The sequence below is a fragment of the Zootoca vivipara genome, chromosome 16 (genome assembly GCF_965207765.1).
Source record: "Zootoca vivipara chromosome 16, rZooViv2.hap1.1, whole genome shotgun sequence".
Lineage (NCBI taxonomy): Eukaryota > Metazoa > Chordata > Lepidosauria > Squamata > Lacertidae > Zootoca > Zootoca vivipara.
In genome coordinates this window covers 40543560-40569125 of record NC_142599.1, presented here as the reverse complement: position 1 = coordinate 40569125, position 25566 = coordinate 40543560, and the positions used below count along the sequence as shown (strand labels likewise).

At 43.5% G+C, this 25566-nt stretch overlaps 2 protein-coding genes across 5 annotated transcripts in view; both read left to right on the top strand.

The window, feature by feature from the left end:
* Positions 1-25566, top strand: part of LOC148683219 (uncharacterized) — a 104609-nt gene that overhangs the window by 33939 nt on the left and 45104 nt on the right.
* LOC118078662 (SLAM family member 6) lies at positions 133-22171 on the top strand. 4 transcript variants are annotated; one of them, XM_088659606.1, is made up of 5 exons: positions 133-11977; positions 17118-17462; positions 17573-17875; positions 18422-18492; positions 20707-22171. In XM_088659606.1, the coding sequence occupies exons 1-5, from the start codon at positions 11911-11913 to the stop codon at positions 20710-20712; spliced, it is 792 nt and encodes a 263-aa protein (XP_088515732.1). In that variant the 5' UTR covers positions 133-11910; the 3' UTR covers positions 20713-22171. The 4 variants fall into 4 exon arrangements, with proteins under 4 accessions (XP_088515732.1, XP_060125683.1, XP_088515731.1 ...); XM_060269700.2 differs by lacking the exon at positions 18422-18492; XM_088659605.1 differs by having other exon boundaries at positions 18422-22171.

Genomic DNA, 25566 nt, shown 5'->3' with positions numbered 1-25566 from the left:
ATTGTGGACAAGGTCTCCTTGAGAGCAAGAAGAGCCAGAAATGCCTTCAGCACCAGCACCAGCAAGAGTCTATAAGGCACTCCTCTTCAGCCTTGCTTTTGATGGAAACAGCACAGGCAAGAAGGGGTAAGTGAAGATATACATCAGATTCAGGAACAGGGGAGGCAGATAGATAAAAATCTGCATTGGATCAAAATGGTCCAATGGTCTGGGTCTCCTTGTGCGCAAGGAATCTCAGGAACGCCTTCATGACCAGCAGCAGATACACTCCTCTTCAGCCTTCCTGTTGCTGCAAACAGCACAGGTCTCCGGCTCCTTCAACCCAGGCACCTTTCCTTGCCTTTCCTCTCTTCTCGTGTATACTGTGTTTCTCATAAAATATAACGCACCTATCAAATAAGCCATGGCAGGGTTTTCATGCCTTGAAAAAATATAAGACATCCCGTAGTGCAGTTCCGGAGGGCGCCAAGGAAGAGGAAGAGGCCTGTCGGGTTTGGGCCCGAAACTGCTGCAGCCCCGCCAAAACACCCAGCAGCACGCGCCGCATGGAGCCCCGTGTCAGCAGGACCCAGCAATGCCCGCAGCGCGAAGCCCCGAGCCAGCGGGACCCAGCAACGTCCGCAGTGTGCGCCGTGTGGAGCCCCGAGCCAGTGGGACCCAGCTGAAGCGCCGACAAAGCGCCCAGCAGGCTGATTTATTTCAGGAAAATCATGTTAAAATCTGGAAGGAGATTAAAAAGAAAATGGAAATTTGGACAAAATTTAAAATCTCATTATTGGGGCGAATATCATTGGTTAAAATGTCAGTCTTAGCGAAGATGAATTATTACTTTCAAAATTTACCCATCCTAGGCGGACGCGGAATGAAATGCTTTAGGGATTGGAAAAAGGATATCACCAAATTCATATGGGGAGGCAGAAAACCTAGAATAAAATAATAAGGTGTTAATAGATCACAGAAGCAGAGGTGGCCTGGACCTACCGGACCTGGAGCTCTACCATGACGCAGCAGCCCTTTATTGGATGAAGGAGTGGGTGGACCTCAAGAATGATGAAATATTGGTTTGGAAGGGGAAGGGGAAGGTTTCAGGTGGCACTTCTATCTACTCCAAGAGAACTTAAAGCCCCCAAATATTTTTTTCAATAATATTATTAGGAAGTCTGTCTACAGAATCTGGAAAAAACACCGCGGTATTTTAGAAACAAAAATTCCCAGGTGGATATCACCATTAGAAGCGGTGGCAATTAAAAAACGTAACATGGGCACAAATTGGCCAAAATATAAAGAGGTACTAGAAGAGGATGAGGGTAAATTAAAATTAAAAAGTTATAATGAATTAAAACATCTCCTAAATAGTTGGTTGCAATATTTCCAATTAAATCAAAGATTCCAAAAAGATAGAAAGATAGGATTTAATAAGGAAATCTCTAAATTTGACAAAATTCTAACAATTGGCAAGAGTAAATACATAAAAAAATATATACAGCTTATTACTGGAATGGGAAACAAAAGAAGAATTAACTAAAACATCAATGATTCGTTGGGGACAGGATCTGGGAAAGGAAATCATGATTGAGAGCTGGGAGAAATTATGGAGCAGGGATATGAATTATACACCAAGTTATGATTTGAAGGAAAACTTAATCAAGATGCAATACAGATGGCATCTAACACCGCAAAAATTGGCCAAAATGTATAAAGGAGTGGATGAGAAGTGCTGGAGGTGTCAAACGGAGATAGGTAGTTATATTCATATATGGTGGAGGTGCAGTGAAATCAAACCATACTGGGATATGATATATAAGGAAATGAAAAAAATACTTAGATATTCCTTTAAAAAGAACCCCAAACTATTCCTCCTGGGCATGCTCCATGATGAAATTTGCCCAAAAGACAGAAACATTGTAATGTACGCAGCGACAGCAGCTAGAAATTTAATTGGCTCAAATTGGAAAAGCAATAAGATACCGACCAAAGAGGATTGGCAGAATAAATTGTTAATATATAATAACTCAGCAACAAAAAATGCTGAAGTTAAAGGAATTAATGAGGAAACCAGAAATAAAGATTGGGGGGAATATAGAAATAATCTAACAACAATGGTGGAAAATCCCTCGCTAGCAGATGCCATATGAGGGCTCAGAAATAAAAGGTTCACTAATAGAATTAGAACAAGTAATCAGGTATACAATTGCTCATAAGAACATGACTTCCGGTGAAGGCGCCCTGAGAGCGAGTCACGAAAACTTGGAGCTCCGCGTTTTGCCGAGCCCAACTAAAAGGATAGTGGCGTTTAACGGGGGGTGCTTAGCGTCAAAGCCCCCTCCAAACGACGAAAGTACGGGGGTTTCGTCGGAAAGAAAGAAAAAAGCGGCAAGAGGGACAGAACTCCGCAACCGGCACTTTTTGTGGAGGCGGCGGAGAGGAGTCCAGCTTTTAACTACAGACGCCATTATCTCGACGCGGCAGGCTTGCCCGGTAAGCGCTTGAAACTCACCGACTTAGAGATTATCAAGAGGGATCCCCCCCCCCGTGAAGGTCGGAGGAATAAAGCAAGTACAAACTAATCACTAAAGAGTGAAAATCTTGCAGCATAGAAAAGCGCTGCTTAAGAGGACGATTGGAGAGGCGGGGGGGGGAGAGGACAAAGTCGGAGAAACACAGTATCACTGGCTGAAAGAATAGCTACAATATCTGCTTGTGTTTAAGCGTAACTTGTAAGAAAATATCACAATTTGAGTTACAAAAAGGTTAGAGTGCTGAGCGCCAAAGAGACTATTAACACCGGGAGACTTTTTGACTGTTATACGATCGAGTCTGACTGTGATTTGTGGCTTGGAACTGCGTTTTAGAGAAGGGGAGAAGAGGAGTGAAGAAGGGAGAATTAAATAACATCTTGGAGGAAAGAAGACGTGGCAAAAGGAGAGGGAGAGGAGGGGGATGAGAGAAGGGGTGGCTTAGGATATATTGAAAGAAAATGGCGATCGCCCGCTCTTGCTAAACCGCTCAGACAAACACTGCTTGAGGAAGTGGGTGAACTTGGAGGGTTTGATTGGAGTGACATCTAGTGGCTGAACACCTTAACGACATCTAGGCATTTCACCCCCCTCCCTTGAGTTTGTGATTCTACGACCTCCAAACCCTCCCTGCGAAGACAGATGTATCTGGAATTCATCAATTAAGGCCCAAATCAGACGGAATTCTTTATACTTCTCAATTTTATGTTTTCAACTTTAATTTGGGAATAATGACTCATTAGAGTCCGTGCAAGGAGATTCCCACAAATAAAGGACTGGGGCTTAAAGAAAGTGACTAAGGTGAATCTGGAGAATCAGTGGACACCTGTTTCGGAAATAACAAAATTTGGAAAGAAACGGAAGAACATGGGATCCAAAACTAGAGCAGCGACGGCAACAGCAACTACAAAACGCCAATCCCTTACGGGAGACAACGACCCGTTAGGTGATGTCAAGGATCTGATCACCGAAATGAATAAAACTCTAATTACCGAAATAAATAAAACTTTAAACGACAAATTGGACTCTGTTGAGGCTAAATTAGAGAATAATTCTAAAGTGATCTCAGAATTGACCGGCCAAATTAAAGAACTTTTTGGCAAGAGCAAGGAAATGGAAAAGGCGGTGAAAGAGCTGAACACCAAGGTTAACAATCAAGAGGATAATATTAGTAAATTAACAACAGAGAGCAAAGACCTGAGGAGAACCCAAGAAAGAAATGACAAAGAGAGGAGAGAATTATTAAAGATGCAAGAGGAGCTGGCGGATCAACTAGCCCTCGTAGAGATGAGACAGAAGGAGTTAATTGAGAGGCATCCCTGAAAGGCAAGGTGAAAAGATCGATGAGAAGTTATGTAAAGATTTGGCGGAATGGCTTGGTGTTAAAGAAGAAGATCTGATACTAGATGTGGACAAGATATACCGAGTTAGAGGGGACAGATCCAAAAGATTTAAAGGACCCGGGGACTGCCTCATATTTCTAAATTCTGGTCTGCTAAAAGACAAAATTCTCCAAAAGAAAAAACAGGGACCCTTGGTGATTGAGGGCAAATCGATTGCCATTTTTAAGGAGATTCCGAAACGAATTAGATTTAAGAGACAAAAATATAAAAAATTGACGGACGCCCTAACAACGAAGGGGATTTGGTATGTGTGGGAATTTCCTGAGGGTCTCACTTTCACATTTAAAGACAGAAGGAAAACTATAAAGAGTGCAGAGGACGCAGAAGCCTTTTTGGAGAGATCAGGGAAAGAATTGCTGGGAGGGGGAGAGGAGGAAGAGAATTGAGATTGAAGTAAACTGACAAGAAAAGGTTTGCAACTGAAAGTAATCTTTATTGAGGGGTGGAGGTGAGGTGATTATAACATTGAATGATAGAAGTTCATGTAATAAGTTCATGTATTAAGTTTTCTTTATCCTTCTTATCGAAATAATAAAAGTTGACAATCTTAAGAAAAAGAAGTAAATTATTAAGAGGAATATCTATACGTATACGTAAGTAGGTATACATATAGATATATAGAACGACAGTAACTCTAATTGTATCAAAATAGTTATGGAATTAAATATAGTGTCATGGAACATAAATGGGTTGAACTGCAAGAGGAAAAGAAATAGGGTGGAACATGTTTTGAAAAAAGGAAATTGGAATGTGATTTGTCTACAGGAAACCCATGTGGTAAAAAAACACGAAAGAGTCTTAAGGAATGAACGATTGGGGATAGAGTATGTATCGGCTGACAAAAAGAAGAAAAAGAGAGGAGTAGTAATATATGTAAAAGGGAACTTAAAATCAGAAAAGGTATTCCAGGATGAAGAGGGGAGGGTGGTAGGGGTGAGAATTTACACTCCGAGAGGAAAAGTAATAGTGATAAACATATACGCACCCAATGGATGTAAATCCAACTTTTTCCAAAGAATTGAACAAAATCTAAATGAGGTTATTGATGGGGAGGAGATAATATTTGTGGGGGATTTTAATGGTGTTGTATCACCAAATTTAGACAGATCAAGCAACACTAAAAAGGGAGGTAAGCTGCCGAAAACATTCTTCCAAATAATTGAGAATTATGAGTTAAAAGATATGTGGAGACTCAAGCAACCAACGGAAAGGAAATATACGTTCTTCTCCGAAGCTAAACAATCAGCCTCAAGGATAGATATAATTTGGGTCTCCACAGGTCTAACAACATTGGTTAAAAGATGTGAGATTATGGCCAAATCGGTAACGGACCATAACCCAGTGATGGTGCAGATTAAAGAAGTGAGGGAAAGCATTAAAAGGTGGAGAATGGACGATAGGATGTTGGAGGATGAGGTCTTTGCCAGAAAATTGAAAGAATCGGTTAAAGAATTTTTTCAACTCAACATATCGCCAGAGGTAAATATAACATCTGTATGGGATGCTAGTAAGGCCTTTATTCGAGGATTGTATATACAACAAAAAAGTAGATATAAGAGGGACAAACAGGCAAAATTAGAGAAATTAAAAGTAGAGATAGAACTAAAAGAAAGGGAGTTGGGGAGAAACCCGAAAAATGTGAATATAAAGACACAAGTGAAAATCTTACAGAATAATCTAAAACAGCTAATGGATGAGGAAATAGAGAATAGAATCATGTGGGCAAAACAAAGAACTTTTGAATTTGGAAATAGGTCTGGCAAATTATTGGCCTGGCAGTTAAGGAAAAGACGAAGTCAACAACAAATTATAGCTATAAAGGATGGGGATAAAATTAAGACCAACCCGGATGAAATACAAGATTGTTTTGTGAAGTATTATAGTAAATTGTATAAAGGGGAAAATATTAATAAAAAGAAATTAGAAGAATATTTAGACAAATTTAATGGAATTAGTATTAGGTCAGAAGAATTGGAGAATTTAAATAAGCCAATATCATATCAAGAAATAGAAGAAGAGATAAATAAACTCAAATTGGGGAAATCACCAGGCATGGATGGCCTTTCAGGAAAACACTATAAAGTGCTGCAGGAGGAATTAAAAGAAGTGTATAAGATAATGGTAGATGGGATTTTAGAGGGAGGAGAGTTTCCAAGAACATGGCAAGACACATATATTACCCTGATACCTAAAGATATAGAGAGAAAAGAGGAAATAGGGAATTACAGGCCAATTTCATTGTTAAATATTGATTATAAAGTATTTGCCGGAATTTTAGCCAACAGGATTAAGTGTGTTCTAAATAGAGTAATAGGGAAGGAACAACAAGGATTTTTACCCCAAAGAAAGATGTCAACTAATATTAGGATTCTGTTGGACATGTTTGAATATGTGGAATGGAATCCTAGTAAGAAGGCTGCCTTTATATTTTTAGACGCCGAAAAGGCATTTGACAATTTGGCATGGGAATTTATGAAGGGGGCGTTGGAAAAATTAGGAATCAAAGGAAGATTTATGGAAGGAATAAAGGCCATATATAGCAAACAAATGGCGAGGTTGATTATTAACGGGAACATAACAAAGGAATTCGAAATAACTAAAGGAACGCGACAAGGATGCCCATTGTCCCCGCTATTATTTATATGGGCCCTGGAATTTTTAATAAAAGATATTCAAATGGACAAAGACCTCAAAGGTATATCGGTCGGGAAAAGTGAGTTTAAAATACGAGCCTTCGCCGACGATCTGATAATAATGCTGGAAGACCCAGTGGAGACCCTACCCAAATTGAAAAGAAAGTTATTGGATTATGGGAAAGTAGCTGGATTAAAAGTTAATAATCAAAAAACTAAATTGATGATTAAAAATATAAGAAAAGCAGAAGGAGAAGAAATACAAATGATTAGCGGGTGGGAGATAGTGAGGAAAATTAAATATTTGGGAATCATTATTTCTAATAATAAAGTGGAATTATTTGATAATAATTATGCTAAAACTTGGAGGAAAATAAAAGTAGATACGGATAATTGGAAGGGATTGAATCTAACATTTTCCGGCAGGATTGCCGCAATTAAAATGATGGTTTTACCGAAATTGATATTTTTGTTTCAAATGCTGCCAATAAAATTAAAAAAAGAAACATTTGACACCTGGAAGAAAGATCTAAACAATTTTATTTGGCAAGGAAAGAAGGCAAGAGTACAATATAGATTATTAACGGATGCAAGAGAAAGAGGTGGATTAGGAGTTCCGAATCTCAAATTGTATTACGCTGCATCTTGCCTGTGTTGGATGCGGGAATGGTTCATGCTGGATGACTTGGAGCTACTCAAATTGGAAGGTTTTAAAAACATCGGAGGTTGGCATGCACACCTATTAAAAGAAAAAAGAGGTGAATACACATCATTTACAAACCATGTATTTAAAAAACCCCTATTAGATATATGGGAGGAATTTAGATGCTTATTAGAGCCTAAAATTCCATGGTGGGCCTCACCTGTAGAAATCTCAGCAACAAGTAAGGAACCCAAAGGGAGTAATTCGCCGACATATAAAGAACTGCTTAGAAAAGTAAATTACCAATATGAGCTAAAACCATATAACCAAATCGAACAATATTGTCAAAGCTGGTTACATTATCTTCAATTGCAATCGATTTTTAAAGGACATAAAGTAATTGGATTTGAGGATAAAAGATCAAAATTACAAGAATTATTATTGGAAAATCAGGAAAAACCATTGGCAAAAATTTTTATTAGAATGGGACATGAAAGATGAGATAGTAAAAGATGTAATGATAAAATGGGCTAAAGATATAGGGAGGGTAATCTATGTTAAGCAGTGGGAGAAATTATGGACCGAGGATATAAATTTTACAGCTTGTATGACAATAAGGGAAAATATATGGAAGATGGTTTATAGGTACCACCTCACACCAGCCAAATTGGCAAAAATTTACAGAAACAATCAAGATAAATGCTGGAAATGTAAGGAGAAGTTGGGAGACTTTTTCCACTGCTGGTGGAGCTGTAGTAAGATCAGCTCATATTGGTCAAGTATATATGAAGAACTGAAAAAAATGTTGAGATTTACATTCGAGAAAAAACCCGAGCTCATGCTGTTAAGCATGATCCCGGAGAACATACCATCGGATAGGAGGAATATTCTACTCTATGCGTGTGCGGCAGCCAGGGTGCTGATCGCCCAAAATTGGAGAGGAGATAAGATTCCAACCATTCAAGATTGGTATCTAAAATTGACCGAATACATGACACTAGCAAAGTTAACCGCAGTGATCAGAAGGATACCTAAACAAAAAGTTAAAGATGAATGGAAATATGTGGATGAATATTTTTATAAACAAAAAATAAGCACAAAATTAGTGATATGTTTAGATTGAGAGACATAAGAGAATAAGAAATAAGGTGATGGGAGTAGAGAAAGATATTTAATTAAAAAGAAAAGGAGAAGCTTAATAGAACATAATAATGAGAGGGAACCGATGATAAGTGTTTGGAAGTCACATCTCTATTCTACTTTACATCATACTTACCTTTACTTTCCTTACTCTTACTTTTCTCGTTTTCTTTCCTTCTCCCCCCCCTCTCCCCCTGTTTTCCCTCCCTCTTTATTTTATCCCACCCCCCCTTGTCTTACCCCCCCTTTCCTCCCCTTATCACTGACTTACCTGGGATCTCTCCTCTCCTTTGTCTTCTTTCCTCTCCTGCTTTCTTCTTATCTGGCTTTTATATTTCGAGCCTCTCGGTCCAAGATTATAAAAATTGTAAAGATCAAATCTCAAATTACCGAGATTCGGAGGCCGATTTCATAACGGTACAATTCGAAAATATTGTTTATTTGCTATATATATTTTGTTTTGTTTTTGTAACTGAATAATATGTGCTTTGTATGTATTTTCTTATGTATTTTGTTTTTTGAAATTTTATAAGTAAATAAAGGTTTTTCAAAAAAAAAAAGAACATGAAAGGCGCAGAACAATATATGGCTGGAAGTATCAAATCATGCACGGTGGGTGGTGGGTAGGGTGGAGGGACATAGGAACATAGGAATACAAGTAAATATTTATAACTCCAAAAAAATTGTCATTATGTTTTGCTTTTGTTTCTATTTGATGTTTTGTTATTAATTGGTGTTATTTAATTGTCATTAATTGTTATTAATTATTATTAATTGGTGTCGACTTCTGTTTCAAGTGTATCTGAAGAAGTGTGCATGCACACGAAAGCTCATACCAAAATAAAAACTTAGTTGGTCTTTAAGGTGCTACTGAAGGGATTTTTTTTTAATTTTGCTTCAACTCAGACCAACACGGCTACCTACCTGTAACTGGTGTTATTTTGTTGAGTTTTACTTTCCTTGTTTGTACATACAATGTACAGATTATGTTGAATATTATAGGATTATAATTTTATATGATTTACTATTATTCATTTCTCTTTTCTTTTTCTTCTTTTTCTTCTGTGTCTTTTCTTCTTTCTGTTTATGTTATTGGTGATGTTTTGACTTGTAATGCTGATTTGTAATGTTGAAACATAAAAATAAAAGCTATACAGTAAAAAAAAGAGAATCCCCCTCCTGCTGCTGCGGCTCGGGCCGCTCTGCGCGGCGCTGCTGGGCACCTTGTCGGCGCTTCAGCGGGTCCCGCTGACTTGGGGCTTCACACGGCGCGTGCTGCTGGGCTCTTTGTCAGCACTTCAGCAGCAGCAGCAACTTACAGGTATTTTATTTATTTTTTTTAAAAGACACCCCCCGAAAATAAGCCAAAGGCTTATTTTCTTGAGTAAAATAAATATAAGACGGTGTCTCAAAATATGAGAAACACGGTAGCTTGGACTCCCTCCATGTAGACTGAAGGTGCAAATGGGTGAATAAAGCCTTTACCTTAAAGCTACAGCAGTCTTTGCCATGTCTTCCATTCTCGAAAGGAACAGAGACCCTGTGTGGTGCCCGGGATCCCTTGGGTCTCTCCACTGCTGGGCAGAGAGGGGGGCAGGAACCCGACTTTTGCAACAATACAAGGTTGTTTTGTTTGGAGCGCAAGGTTGTTTTCACTCTTCTCCTGGCAAAACATCCTCAAAAGATATTTTCTTTGGGGAAGGAGACATATGTTCCCTACCAGGGAGACTTAAAAGGAGCGAGGCAAATATTTTAACAACAGCCGAGTGACGGTGTAGTCTGGTGTCAATAAGCAGAGAATTCCAAAGACTAGTGCTGCCAACCCTGAAAGATTGATCCCTTGGAAGTGCAAAGCAAACATTATGACATTTATACATGAGCCAGTTCTTCTTGCTGTTTGGTCCCATCTTTGTTTTGTTCTTTCTTTGTTTCTTCTCCTCACCCCTCATCAGACTGTGGGATGTGGTTGTGGTCTTGGAGGCGGGAGGAGGGGGAGGGTTTTTGAGAACCTGGGACTTGTATTTTGTGTCAAAGGGGAGAAGTTCTCCAGGTGTCATGTTTCAAAAGGAGAGAAAAAGAGATAGAATCACAAGTTGAACAGGGGAAATAAGAAGTGGGGCAGGATCCCAGCTTCACCACCACTCATATCCACCCCAGAGTGGCTTGCTCTGCCCCAGAACCACTCAAAATAAGCTGGGCTAGAGACCCTGGAGGCACATTTTCCTACAGAGACCTTCCCTGGTGTCCACAGGGTCCCATCTCTCCCCAACTCCATTTTAGCAAAACAATTTTGCGTAATAAACACATTTTGTGCTATTTTCACTAATACTTGCATTGCTTTGTACACTTTATGATTAATGCATACAAAACATGCGTGCACTGATGTGCACACATTCTCAAAGTGCATAGATGTTTGCACATATTAATCGGCTGCTGAACAGCAAAGCAAAATTCAGACAAGTGTGGCTTTCATCTGTCATGGATGGTTTAGCTAAGCTTCCTGCATTGAAGGGGGTTGGACTAGATGACCCTTGGGAGGCCTTCCAATTCTACCATTCTATGATTCTTTGATTCAAACTAAGTTCTAAAAGCAAAATAGATACTAAACTAAACATAGATACAGAAAAGTTAATGCCTCAAGCTGCAACTTGTATTTTCTGTTTGTCTGAAGCAGTGTATGAAGATAGTCCTAGAGCCATTTTGACTCTCCCAAACTGACCAGGTGTTTCTCTGCAAGGAGGGAGGAAATGGAAAAAAAACTCCCCATTGTCTCTCTCTGTGCTCACAAATCCTGCCTTAAGGGCACATTTGGGGTGTGAATAGGGTGAGCCTGTGAGCCTGTGTCCCTGCTCAGGAACGAAGTATTTATCATTACAAAAGACTGGCTGGGCTCCTCAGGTAATCCAGTCAAATGACCATTAACAGGTAAACTGGTAAAGGTACTCAGATTTCTGCTGGAGACCACCTCCTTCTGTGATGTATTGGGGGTGGTGGTCCCGGGCTGCATCCCTACTGTGATGTATTGATGACGCTTCTGGGACTGGTCTTGAATTTGAGGTGGGCAATTTCAAAAGTATATATAGGGGCTGACACGCCTTTGGTTGGGGGTCCTTCATTTCTCCTGTGTGAGAGAGAACACCCTGTTGCAACAGATTATTATTTTGTTTGCAAATAAATCTCGGGCAAATAGCCTTGCTTTTTCGGGTACCCTTGGTCTGGTCTGCTTTTTCCCATTTCAATACTAAACTAAACATAGATACAGAAAAGTTAATGCCTTATGTTGTCATAGTGCAAGATAACAGCTGCAACATGTATTGAATTTCTGTGTGGGCACCTTGTAAACATTTCCTATTTTTAGCTCATGTCTTTCTCAGTCTTGATGATTGTACAGTATCATGATATCAGTTACTCTGCAACCTTTCCCTCTTAGAGGGAGCTTTGGGGCTGTGCACTGCAGCATTTCTTATGCGTGGGAATAAAAGCAGGAGCCTGTTGCTGTACAACTGTGGGCAAATCAACTCTCCACCAGCAGCAGCCACACCTGAGGCTCCCTATGTTCCTGGCCAGAAATATTCATGAATTTTGTGAGCAGAAGCCTGGCGATCCTTCTCTCCTTTGGTCCATGGATCTTCTCTTCCCTGGGTGAGTCCCTGGGTAAGAAAAGGAGAATGCATAGGGTGAAAAGCTTTAGGTTTGCTTGGACATGAAGGGAAAAGTAACTGACAATGCTGGGGTCAACTGGAGAATAGGCCACCTCCGCCCAAGTGCCGTAGAAGATGGCCAAAAATTCCAACTCTCCAACACCCATGAGGAAATTTACGAGGCTGTAATGGGAGTAGCAGCCTGCCAAAATCTTCCTGGGGAGTACGGGAAGATGCAGTCTCATCCGCAGATGCCCACCACCAGCTTAGACTTCGGAAGGAAGGAGGGGTTGGGGGCACTGGATGGAAAGCCCCCGTGGGAGCCTGGATCTCCCAGACGCTGTTTTTATGAGCGATTTTGGGCTCCATGACTTAAAAGAGAAATTAGATCTGAATCGTGGACATGCTTCAGACAAAGAAGGAGATTTATACTGCAAAATACAGTCACTGAGAAAACAAAAGACCGAGGAATGTCTTTCATCAGATTAAGAAGGTATGCGACAGAGCACAAGGGGGATTGTGCTTTACTGAACCGTTTAAAATATTCATAAAGCAAGTGAAATTGGAATATAGACTGTGAATTGAAAAGTATAAATAATTAAAGTTTATAATCGGGGATTTGTTTGGAATGTGGTCAAAGTCTCCCTAAATTTATGGATATCAGAAAGAAGCAAGCTCATTAGCAGTTGGAAACCTGTCAAGAAATTTCTGAGATTTGACGCAGCTTTAAAAAACAGTCTCCGCCATTTTAAGAGACAGCCGGCCGTAACAGCAGTCAAAGGGGGAGGGAGCCATAAATAAAGACATCAGATTTGTGTATACGGTTGTGGCCTAGCTAACCTTCCCTGGAAAGGCTGCTGTGGAGAAACACCAGATTTATTGGGACTGTTTGAGGATTGTGGTCACCAGCTGTAAAGAAGATTTGTGGATTTATGGACGGACTTGGCAGGATGCCAGCGTGCGAGGAGACAGTGCTAAAATTACAAAAGGCAACTATAATATAAATTCATACAGAATCAAATATGATCTGATTAAATTTGCTTGCTGGAAGGAACTCAGTGACTTGGAAAAAAGAAAGAATGATAATAAAAGAATATGGAACAAGATCTGGACAACGAGAAAGAATTGCAGCACTATAAGAGGGCTAGGCCTTCTGAGTCTGGAGCATGGGAAGTCGATAAATTTGTATAATTTGGCAGAAGATTTGGATAAAATGTTTAATTGATATTTGTATAATTGGAAAATGGATTAGATATTTAAATTGGAAGATCTAATAAAATGTTTATTAAAAAAAACAACTGGAGAAAGGCCTCCTCCCTGAAAGCTCCCCACCACCACCGGAGTCTCAGGGTCAATATGGTTCGGCACCTGCTAGAGGCTCAAATTCCACTGACAAGAGCCCTTGCCCCTCCAGACCTTCTCCTTTCCACCACTGCGTTCACATTCTGGACCAATCAATAATGGTGGCCCAAGAGGGTTGGGGCACTGGCCAGAGGAGGCTGGGGACAGGGAGGAGTTGCCCATGTAGGATCCCCCAAAAGGACCAGCTAGACTGGGAGTCTGGGACAGACCCTGGGGGGCTCAGTGAGCTGTCTTAGTGGGGAGAGTTCCCCTTGTCCTGTCCAGGCTCCCCATGAGTCACTCTTGTGTGCAGAACTGGCCTCATCTTCAGAGCTGCCAGAGTCAGGCTCTGGCTCAACCACTCTGCCTGTTGCACCACTGGCTCCACCTCAGGAGCTGACAGATTCTTCCAGCCCCAGCCTGAGGTCAAGTACAGTGTTCTACCCAACTCTCTCAGCCGTTCCTCATGAGGCTTAATTTACAGACCCTTGATCAGGCATCTCCAAACTCGGTCCTCCAGATGTTTTGGGACGACAAGTCCCATCATCCCTGACCTGTTAGCTAGGGATGGTGGGAGTTGTAGTGCCAAAACATCTGGAGGACCGAGTTTGGGGATGCCTGCCCTTGATCATCTTAGTTGCGCTCATTTCACACGCTAGCAAGGTTATGCTTAAAATTCTACAAGGCAGGCTTAGGCAGTATGTGGACCGAGAACTCCCAGAAGTGCAAGCTGGATTTCGAAAGGGCAGAGGAACCAGAGACCAAATAGCAAACATGCGCTGGATTATGGAGAAAGCTAGAGAGTTCCAGAAAAACGTCTACTTCTGCTTCATTGACTATGCAAAAGCCTTTGACTGTGTCGACCACAGCAAACTATGGCAAGTTCTTAAAGAAATGGGAGTGCCTGATCACCTCATCTGTCTCCTGAGAAATCTCTATGTGGGACAAGAAGCTACAGTTAGAACTGGATATGGAACAACTGAGTGGTTCAAAATTGGGAAAGGAGTACGACAAGGTTGTATATTGTCTCCCTGCTTATTTAACTTATATGCAGAATTCATCATGCGAAAGGCTGGACTAGATGAATCCCAAGCCGGAATTAAGATTGCCGGAAGAAATATCAACAACCTCAGATATGCAGATGACACAACCTTGATGGCAGAAAGCGAGGAGGAATTAAAGAACCTTTTAATGAGGGTGAAAGAGGAGAGCGCAAAATATGGTCTGAAGCTCAACATCAAAAAAACCAAGATCATGGCCACTGGTCCCATCACCTCCTGGCAAATAGAAGGGGAAGAAATGGAGGCAGTGAGAGATTTTACTTTCTTGGGCTCCTTGATCACTGCAGATGGTGACAGCAGTCACGAAATTAAAAGACGCCTGCTTCTTGGGAGAAAAGCGATGACAAACCTAGACAGCATCTTAAAAAGCAGAGACATCACCTTGCCGACAAAGGTCCGTATAGTTAAAGCTATGGTTTTCCCAGTAGTGATGTATGGAAGTGAGAGCTGGACCATAAAGAAGGCTGATCGCCGAAGAATTGATGCTTTTGAATTATGGTGCTGGAGGAGACTCTTGAGAGTCCCATGGACTGCAAGAAGATCAAACCTATCCATTCTTAAGGAAATCAGCCCTGAGTGCTCCCTGGAAGGACAGATCGTGAAGCTCAGGCTCCAATACTTTGGCCACCTCATGAGAAGAGAAGAATCCTTGGAAAAGACCCTGATGTTGGGAAAGATTGAGGGCACTAGGAGAAGGGGACGACAGAGGACAAGATGGTTGGACAGTGTTCTCGAAGCTACGAACATGAGTTTGACCAAATTGCGGGAGGCAGTGCAAGACAGGAGTGCCTGGCGTGCTATGGTCCATGGGGTCACGAAGAGTCGGACACGACTAAACGACTAAACAACAACAACCCCGAAAATAAGCCATACTTCCGCGACGTGCGGAGCAAGACCACCGAGTGCCCCAGCCAGCTAGCGGGACCCAGCACGGCGGCCGCAACAGGAGGAGGAAGCCTGCCGGATTGGGTCGGTGTCCGGAAGCGGCTGCTGCTGCAGCAGCACCGATAAAGCGTGCAGCAGTGCCGCACGGAGCACCAAGGGCACAAGCCAGCAGGACCCAGCTCCTGCAATGCCGGCCATGGCAGGAGGAGTAAGCCTGCCAGGTCGGGTTGGCGCTCGGAAGCGGCGGCGGCTGCAGCGCTGACAAAGCGCGAGGCAGCGCTGCACACTCTCTGTGTGTGTGTGCGTCCGTCCGTCTCTTTCTCTGTGTGTGCATGCGCGTCTCTCTCTTCCCCCGTGCGTCTTTTTCTCTCTCTCCCCCTGTGTGCGCGTCTGTCTCTCTCTGTATGTTTGTGATCGCGTCTCTCCCCCCCCCCCCCCGAGAAAAGGTGCCGCTCAGGTTCCTCTTTGGCTCGTCATTCAGCTGCCCTGGCCTCCTCGCTGAGAGCTGACGCCGCTCCTCTCCCCCTCCTTCCCTTTCCCCCCTCTCCTTCCTTCCGTCGGTCCCCCTCGCGCTTCCCTCACGAGCGTCTCGGAGTGGGACGGGTCCCAGCCTCCCTCCTCATTCCCCGGCCAGCGTGTGAGAGCCCGGGTAGCAGCCTCTATTCCTCCGTGCGCGCACACACCCGGCCGCCGCCGCCTTCGAAGCCATGGCGGCGAGCGCCAAGCCGAAGCAGGAGGAGAAGCACCTAAAGCTGCTGAGGGAGATGAGCAGCCTCCCTGTGTTCCCACCCAACCGCAAGTGCTTCGACTGCGACCAGCGCAGTCCCACCTACACCAACATGACGGTGGGCAGCTTCGTATATGCCTCCTACTCCAGCATCCTACGAGGTTTAAATCCACCTTACTGAGTGAAGTCCCCCCCCCCCCCGTGTGCACGTCTGTCTCCTAAACAGGTGGCCACCCAGCCTCTGCTTAGAAGCCTCCAGGCCCTTGATTCAGGATGGGGAGGAGGGGAAACGGAGACAATAGAAGAGGCAGAAAATGTGCGCGGAAGAGAGCGCCAAGTGTCCTGAGCCAGTGGGACCCAGTTGTACCGGCACTTAAAAAAAAAAAAGACACCCCCTGAAAATAAGCCACCGTGTGTTTTTTTGAGGAAAAAAAGTTGTAAGACGGTGTCTTAAAAAAGGGGAAACACGGTAGGAGAATGTAATAAATGTTTAACTCAGAAATCCCCAACCTGCGGCCCTCCAGATGTTATGGCCTACAACTCCCACAATCCCTATTTAACAGGACCAGTGGTCAGGGATGATGGGAATTGTAGTCCAAAACATCTGGAGGGCCGAAGGTTGGGGATGCCTAATTTAACTAGAGAGTGAGCAGTTCAAGTGGGTCAATGTACAATTCAGCAACAGTTAAGATTAATCTGGGAAATGGTAAACTTCCTTTGATTTAGTTCCCAAATACATGAGAGACTACTTCCTTCCCCATAGACCATCTTAGCTGTTAACAGGGGCCCTCTTTCGAGTTTCACCTCCCTCAAACATTTGCGGGGAGTGTCAGCCCAGGAGAAAACCTTCTTTGTGGCAGGCTGCTAAACTGTAGGTGTCTCTCCCCACAGAGATGAACTTGTCACCTTCATTGCAGAGTTTCCATTATATGCCAAAGATTCACCCCTTTACCCTACCATTGACACCTGCAATATAATTTGTAGGACCCTTCCTATTACGTTTTAATGCTGCATTTTAAAATTATTGTAACCTGCTTTAGGACCTCATGAACGAGGATGGATAAGGAGCTCAAAATGATAATGATACTAATTTGGCCCTCTGCTTGTATCTCCCCCTCCCACACTAGGCTCGTTAAGCCATGCAGTGCGGAATCCACCCCAACAGGTGAATGGGATCCTGGGAGGATCTGTCTCATTTCCTGCCAACGTATCGCAAGGAATAAAAGTGAAGAAAATAGAATGGGACTTCCTCCCAAAATATGGTGGCCGGGCCTTTAGGCTTAGTGAATACAGACATGGGAAACCAGATCACCCAAATCCCACTGACCGGTTTGGAGAACGGCTAGACATGGCAAACCAGAAAATCCTGAGGATTAAAGACCTGGAGTTCAATGACAGTGGGCTATACGGAGCTCGTGTTTGGTTTACTAAATCATTGTTTCAAGGACAGAGTTTCAGCCTCACTGTTTATGGTAAGCTGTTATTTTCATTGTCTTGATAAAGGAAAAGGATCAACAGCATTTTTCCTACATATGTACACGTGGGACACAGGCTTCATGTCACTTTCATTTGTGTTCAACAGAGCCAGTGGCAACACCACAGATAGACCACCATGTGGAATCCAAGACTCCAGGTGGATGTCATGTGACCTTGCGATGCCACACAAGTGGAAGGGAAGAGATCAATATCTCCTGGGGAACAGGGGGTCCTCACAGGGCCTTAGGAAAGAGTGTGAATCGATGCCAGGTTTCTGAAAATGGCCAGGAGCACCGGGTCTTCTACTGGAACAGTTCTTTTGACTCCAAATTCACCTGCCTGGTCAGCAATCCTGTTGATCAAAAGGGAGCCTCGTTTGAATTGCTCAACATCTGCCAGACTGATGAAGGTGCGAAATATATCCTTTTCTTCATTATCCAGAAGAGGTGCTTGTGGTGGTGAATATGAAGGCTGGCCCTTGACATCGGGGATTTGAGGAGATGTGTTTGTATTAATAAATGCCACTCTTCACATGCTTGTGAGCAGGATCGGAGCAAACAAAGAGCTCCTTGAAGATTGCCCTGATCCTGTGAATTGCTGCTGCTGCCCCATCTTCTCCTTTTCCTAGCTTAAGAAATTGATTCAGGGCAGGAAAGTGTGTCTGACAGGGCATTCACTGCCCAAATCATTGCAATACAAACAGGAAAGATTAGCAACACTTGCTTATCTCTTGTTATTTATTCTACTGCTCTTGATCTGGTGTGAGCATGAGACTCTGAATCATGGGGTCATGAGTTTAAACCCCACTTTGAGCAAAAGATCCCTGCAATGCAGGGGGTTGGACTAGATGAACTCTAGTTGTCCCTTCCAACTATACAATTCTGTGATTCTATGAGAGTCACTCTGTCGGTTGTTATTAGAGTATGTTTTGAGAGACTCTTATTGCTCATTGCAGGTGGACAGTTTGGACTCTCAAGTTGGATTCCATGGCTTATTGCTTCCCTCATAGTTCTTCTGGTGATAATGGTGACTTAATAATGTGTCTCGTGTTGCATTCCAAATGTGTTTGCTCTTTGATGCAGGAGAAGGGGGAAAGTTCTCTTGCAATCTGGAACTCATAGAGTAGCCACACAGAAGACTGTGATGATAAGATGGATGATTGTTGTGCAAAGTAATGAAGGAGTGTGTCAGTTCCCAGCCCAGCTTGTGCACGAACATCACAAACCTCGCCCAGTAGCTGGGTATGGTCATGGAGCCCTGCTTGAGCATAAGCAGCTCCTGTTCTGTCACGTTTTCCTGCACTTCACTGGTAAACATTATATCCATCGCTTCATTGAACTTTTTAAGATCTTGGAGGGTGTCATTTCCTGCTGCAATTAACGGTCTGACCCATTTGAGCGCGGAGCCTTCCCGGTGGGCGATGACAAAAGCCACTCACTCTCTGTCATTGGCAAATGCCCCCCTTTGCAATTGCAGGGTGTAGTTTATCTCAGTCCTAAACCATAAATATTCCTGGGGGTTCCCACTGAATTTGCTCACCAGAGAGGGCACCTTCTTGCCCAGGCTTACCAGCTATGGCTACTGGTCCTGCAACCTGCGCACCTCCAGCCTCGCGTTGAGAAGTGCGGTGTGCACCTCTATCTCAGCATTCCTCCGAGTTAGGGCTTCCAGCTGCCTCACGAGCTCTGCTGCCTCCTCATCACCCTGAGCTGCTTGCTGGGCGGCTGCCGCCTGCTCCTGTTGGCTCATGTTGGCATCCTCTGGTCAGTCTCACTGGGCGAGGTGCTGGTGAGCAGGAGAGGCGGAGGCTCCCTGTACGGAGGTCCCCTGACAGGGTGATTGGTAGATAATAACAATGAAAGCATCTGATACATATGGGAAGCATTTATTACTTATGAAATTATTGTTAAAATTGTAATCTGTTATTTGTAAAGAAACAACAGTAACAGCAAACAGATTTCAAGCAGGCCAGTGACCCGATAATAAAAGGCCATCAATTTGGCACAGCCTGTCCCTACGAACCATCTCTGCATGTCTACAGGAAGCTTCTCTTAAAACTATCTTTTTCTGGCACTGCACTCCATCACTTCCAACCAAGATAAACTCTAGCATCTCTTCCTTATGCTGGAAAATCTCATATTTCCATGTATGGTGGAGTTGCACATTGGTGTACTCCTTTTGGGAAAAGGTGTTTCACACTATTTCCAAAATTACACAGCAATCTCTTCCACCCACATCAACTCTTGCCTTGTTATCATTAGACTCAAATTTAAACAATAACCTTCAATGCAGAGACTTTGTATTTTTTTTTTTTTACAATTATCAGCAGCCCAATTTGCAAAAGGCCAATACTCGAAACAAACTATAGAAATCCCCATTGGAATCTGGGCAAATAACATTAGGAATGTGGCTCCACCTGAACGCCTTACTCACCATAGACACTTCAAAATAGACACTTTTGGCAAGACTTGGCTTTCATTCTTTTCCTTAATAAAATGAGACACAATATACTTTTATTCCACACACAGCGCAAGAATCTCTGTGGAGAGGCTACTTGAATTGGCAATGTATGAACAAATGTATTGATTGTGTACTGTTTGCTGCATATGAAACTTAATAAGAATGTTCCACTGGACAAGTTACTGTAGTTCCATGTTGTTCTTGTATTTACATTAAACCAATAAATATTATTTGGATGAAAGAAAACAAAAACAGGCCAGTGACCCATATGTTCTGATCTAAAGACTGAACAAATGGATTATGGCACAAGGGGAGGCAGGCAGATTGTGCAAAGTGCCTGTTCCCATCAGGAGAACATGCATGCCAGTTAAAGGGGGCAGAATTGAACCCTCCCCTCTCCAGCTAGTGAATGGAGAATTCAGCCCTCTGGCTGCAGGACTCTGCTTCCCACATCCTTCCCCCAGTGAACCTAACAGGATTGCGCTCTCCACTCACCAGCTGTTCTGGACTCTTCCCAAAATACTCATTTTATCATTTATTTAACCTGGAATCTTAAGTAATAAGTGAGTGCTGGAGAATGGCAAGGACATACTTTTGTCAATTCTAAATGGCCAATTCCACCCGCTCTCTCAGGGACTTAGTTATGGCAAGTTGTTCAGGAGCCCATGGAACTAGAAAGCTAGCCCTAAAGGCTGGGACTGAGGTGCAGGGAATGCCCAGAAACTCTTTTAGGAGTTGCATCTCAATAGTCCCTCCTGACATATTTTTTCTCCAATGCAGATTTAACCCTGCACCCCACAGACCAACATGGGAGATCAGGCACATCTCCTGGAGCCACTGCCAAGGAATCCATTGAGGGTCCCTCAGGGGAAAGTGCCATTGAAGAGCACTCATTGTGATGTACCCAGGTACATGCCCTCAGGTATCAAGCCTATGTCTCAGGTACATATCTGCAAGGCCTGAGCTATATCTTTCACTTTTGCCTAAAAGCAATTTAGATTTCTTTCAGAAATCATTTCTTTGGTCTGTGTGCTCTTTGGTCCACTGGAAGAAGGATGCTATGTTATTACAAGCGTATCCTCATCCGAGATTACAACCACCTGGTTTTAGTCTGTGTTCTTCGCTAAGAAGAATAGGTTCAGAAGATAGAAGATGTTCAAGGTTTCTGAAGGAACTCGCGGATTGCCTGGAACTCTTGATAGGGGAGGCATTATTGTGAAATCAGGCGAAAGGGTTATGTGTGGACTCGTAGATTCTAAGCAAGAGAATATATATCTAATAATCATTTTTCCTTTCTGTATTGTTTTCTTAGATATCAATAATGTTGAATGTATTTGTAATGGAAATAAGGATGTTGGAACGTACCTGTGTTGGAAACCTAGCTTCTCTCTATAAGGGGACTGAAAGCTGGCTTGAGTCCTACAGGAGGGAGGGGTCTGGTTTGGAGGAATACTGCTCAAGCATCATGCAAACTGGGTGAAAGTTACATGCTTTGCAAACCACGAGGTCATCCTAACCCCAAGTTTGGCTGGACATGTCTTTATAAGGAATATGGGTATGCCATCCTTGTAAGGTAACTGCAGATGTACAATTTTGGTCAAAGGTGGGCTTTCCTGGAAAGGGGTTGTCAATTCCTAGAAGAGGTTGGGGTTTGTTCATATTTGGTGAACCGGAATTAGGCAGCAGCTTCGAAGTTTTAAGACTCGGTATTACAATTGTTGCCAGTTAAGCAGGGGATACAGCCTACCCAGCGCCTTTAAAGACTGCTCCCAAGAGTCCCGTGACCAGGCTAAAGAGCAATGCACCAAGACTTATGCAGTGACTATGGAAGGGGTCTCCTTGAGAGCAAGGAGTGCCAGAAATGCCTTCATCACCAGCACCTACAAGAGTGTATAAGGCACTCCTCTTCAGCCTTGCTTTTGATGGAAACAGCACAGGCAAGAAGGGGTGAGTGAAGATATACATCAGGAACAGGGGAGGCAGAGAGATAAACATCTGCATTGGATCAAGATGGTCCAACGGTCTGGGTCTCCTTGTGTGCAAGGAATCTCAGGAACAGCTTCATAACCAGAAGCAGATGCACTCCTCTTCAGTCTTCCTGTTGCTGCAAAAAGCACAGGGCTCTGGCTCCTTCAAACCAGGTGCCTTGCCTTGCCTTGCCTCTCTTTTCCTATTTAGCTTGGACTAATAGCCATGCAGACTGAAGGTGTAAATGGGTGAATAAACCCTTTTCCTTAAAACTCAACCACTCTCTGTCATGTCTTCCATTTTACAAAGGAACACAGACCCTGTGTGGTGCCTGGCATCCCTTGGGCTCTCTCCACTGCTGGGCAGAGAGAGGGGCAGGCACCCGACTTCTGCAACAATACATTGGTCTGGAGTGCAAGGTTGTTTTCACTCTTCTCCCTGGTGAAACATCTACAAAAGAGATTTTTTTGGGGGAAGGAGACATATTTTCCCTACCAGGGAAACTAAAAAGGAGTGAGGCAAATATTTTAACAACAGCCGAGTGACGGTGTAGTCTGGTGTCAATAAGCAGAGAATTCCAAAGAGTAGTGCTGCCAACCCTGAAAGATTAATCCCTTGGAAGTGCAAAGCAAACATCATGACATTTATACATGAGCCAGTTCTTCTTGCTCTTTGGTTCTATCTTTGTTTTGTTCTTTCTTTGCTTCTTCTCCTCACCCCTCATCATACTGTGGGATGTGGTTGTGGTCTTGGATGAGGGAGGAGGGGGAGGGTTTTTGAGAACCTGGGACTTGTATTTTGTGTCAAGGGGGAGAAGTTCTCCAGGTGTCGTGTTTCAAAAGGAGAGAGACACAGAGAGAGTCACAAGTTGAACGGGGGAAATAAGAAGTGGGGCAGGATCCCAGGCTCAGCACCACTCATATCCACCCCAGAGTGGCTTGCTCTCCCCCTGAACCCCTCAAGCTTTGCTAGAGACCCTGGAGGCACATTTGCCTACAGAGACCTTCCCTGGGGTCCATGGGGTCCCCCCTCCCACTCCATTTTAGCAAAACAATTTTGCTTAGTTTAACACATTTTGTGCTATTTTCACTAATCCTTGTATTGCTTTGTACACTTTATGATTAATGCTTACAAAACAATCCTTCACTGATGCGAACACATTTTCCCAGTACATGCATATTTGTACATATTGATCAGCTGCTGAACAGCAAAGCAAAATTCAGACAAGTGTTGATTTCATCTGTCATGGATGGTTTAGCTAAGATTGCTGCATTGAAGGGGGTTGGACTAGATGACCCTTGGGAGATTTTACCATTCTATGATTCAAACTAAGTGCAAAAAGAAACAGGGGGTTGCTAAACATAGATACAGAAAAAATAATGCCTCATATCATCATAGTGTAAAATATAAGACCTGCAACTGACTCACTGAAGTTCCGAATCTCTGTGTGGGCACCTGGTGCCCATTTCCTGTTTTTAGCTCACAGCTTTCTCGGCCTGGATGACTGTGGACAAGCTTATCAGTTACTACCAACTATTTCCCTCTTAGAGGGAGCTTTGGGGCTGTGACCTGCAGCATTTTTTATGTGTGGGAATAAAAGCAGGAGCCTGTTGCTGTACCAATGAGGACAAATCAACTCTCCACCAGCAGCAGCCACACCTGAGGCTCCCTATGTTCCTGGCCAGAAATATTCATGAAATTTGTGAGCAGAGGCCATGTGATTCTTTTCTCCTTTGGTCCATTGATCTTCTCTGTGGGATGTGATACATAAGTAGCAGTCAAATACAACATTCCTAGTTTTCCTAGAGTGGACATGCAAGGGAATGTTTGGTCCAGCCACTCGAAAACTCCATGTTTTCCCCTGGCTTGGAGCATCCTTCCTCTTAAATGTGACTAGTGGTGGGTGTGACCTTACCTGTGCAGGTAACAAAAGGGCAAGGCATGCAACACACACTCCCTCTTTGACTTCCTCCGCCATTGGAGCAACAACTTTTATCTAGAAATGCACACAGGGATTGTCTCCATATAGGATAGCTCCACATGTATATACTTTGTAACTAAGTCTGCCTTCAGGGATCCAACTGTGAACTGATGATTTGAGTAAACTTATTTTATATACTTTACACAAGATTGTGGCGTGTTTATTCTTTTAAGAGGGATATAAGGGAACGTACCAGGAATCTAATATTGAGAGGTTAAACAAGCCTGCCACCAGCTACCTGCTGTGCGTTTAAAAGGGGAATGTAAAAGTCTGCTAAGTTATAGAACTTGCTAGTGCAAGTTAGGAAGGATATTAATAAACAATATATCCTCTCCTGCCTCCCTGAACATTCCCACATTCTCTTCCCTGGGTGTAAGTCCCTGGGTAAGAAAACCAGAATGCATGTTTGCTTTGTCATGCAGAGGAAAGTAACTGACATTGCTGGGGTCAACTGGAGAATAGCCCCCCTGCCTAAAAGCTCCCCACCACCACTGGAATCTCAGGGTCAATGTAGTTTGGTACCTCCTGAGGGCTCACATTCCACTGACAAGAGCCCTCACCCCACCAGACTTTCTCCTCCTTTCCACCACTGCATTCACATTCTGGCCCAAACCACCTTGGTGGGTCAGGGGGATTGGGGCGCTAGACAGATGAGGCTGGTGACAGGGAGGAGTTGCCCATGCAGGATCCCCCAGAGGGACCAGTTAGACTGGGACAGACCCTGGGGAGCTCAATGAGAGGTCTTAGTGGGGAGGGTTCCCCTTGTCCTGTCCAGGCTCCCTGTCAGTCACTCTAGTGTGCAGCACTGGCCTCATCTTTAGAGCTGCCAGAGTCAGGCTCTGGCTCAACCACTTGGCTTATTGCACCACTGGTTCCACCTTGGGAACCGACAGACTCTCCCAGCCCCAGCCTGAGATCAAGCACAGTGTTGTACCCAACTATCTCAGCCGTTCCTCATAAGGCTTGATTTCCAGACCCTTGATCAGGCATCCCCATACTCGGTCCTCCAATTCCCATCATCCCTGACCTGTTAGCTAGGGATGGTGGGAGTTGTAATGCCAAAGCATCTGGAGGGCCGAGTTTGGGGATGCCTGCCCTTGATCATCTTAGTTGCCCTCCTCTGCACATGTTCTAGCTTATTAATTTCCTTCTTAAATTGTGTTGTCTAGGTCTGGACACAGTATTCCAAGTGTGGTCTAACCAAGGCAGAATAGAGTGGGACTATTCCTTCCCTTGAACTGGACACTAGACTTCTGTTGATGCAACCTAGAATAGCATTAGCTTTTTATTTTATTTTGCTGCTGCATCACATTGTTGACTCCTGTTAAGCTTGTGATCTCCTAAGACCCCTAGATCTCTTTCACTTGTACTACTGGCAAGCCAGGTGCCCCCCCCCAATCTTATATTTGTGCTGCTGGTTATTCCTGCCTAAATTCTCTCTGAATGGCTATATGGTGCCCCTGCACTTACGCTCCCTCATTCTCAGCCACCCACATTTAAATTGCCACAAAAAAATTAAAGCTGCTCTGTCACCTTTTTTATTTTAAAATAAAACAGTCCTTGTTTAAGTGGAGCCCATCCCTTTTGCGCAGGCCCAGGTTGCCCCAGAATGTTCCCCAGTGCAGAACAAACCCAAACTCCTTCTCCAAACACTATCATGTCATCCACACACGGAGACCACACTGCTCTGC

Bases quoted from the DNA above. Each gene is read 5' to 3' on its own strand.
- LOC118078662 (XM_060269699.2), top strand. From the start codon at position 11,911: ATGAATTTTGTGAGCAGAAGCCTGGCGATCCTTCTCTCCTTTGGTCCA. The intron at 11,990-17,117 runs GTAAGAAAAGGA...CTCCCACACTAG, and splicing joins TTCCCTGGGTGAGTCCCTGG to GCTCGTTAAGCCATGCAGTG. The intron at 17,876-20,706 runs GTGCGAAATATA...TCTCCAATGCAG, and splicing joins CATCTGCCAGACTGATGAAG to ATTTAACCCTGCACCCCACA.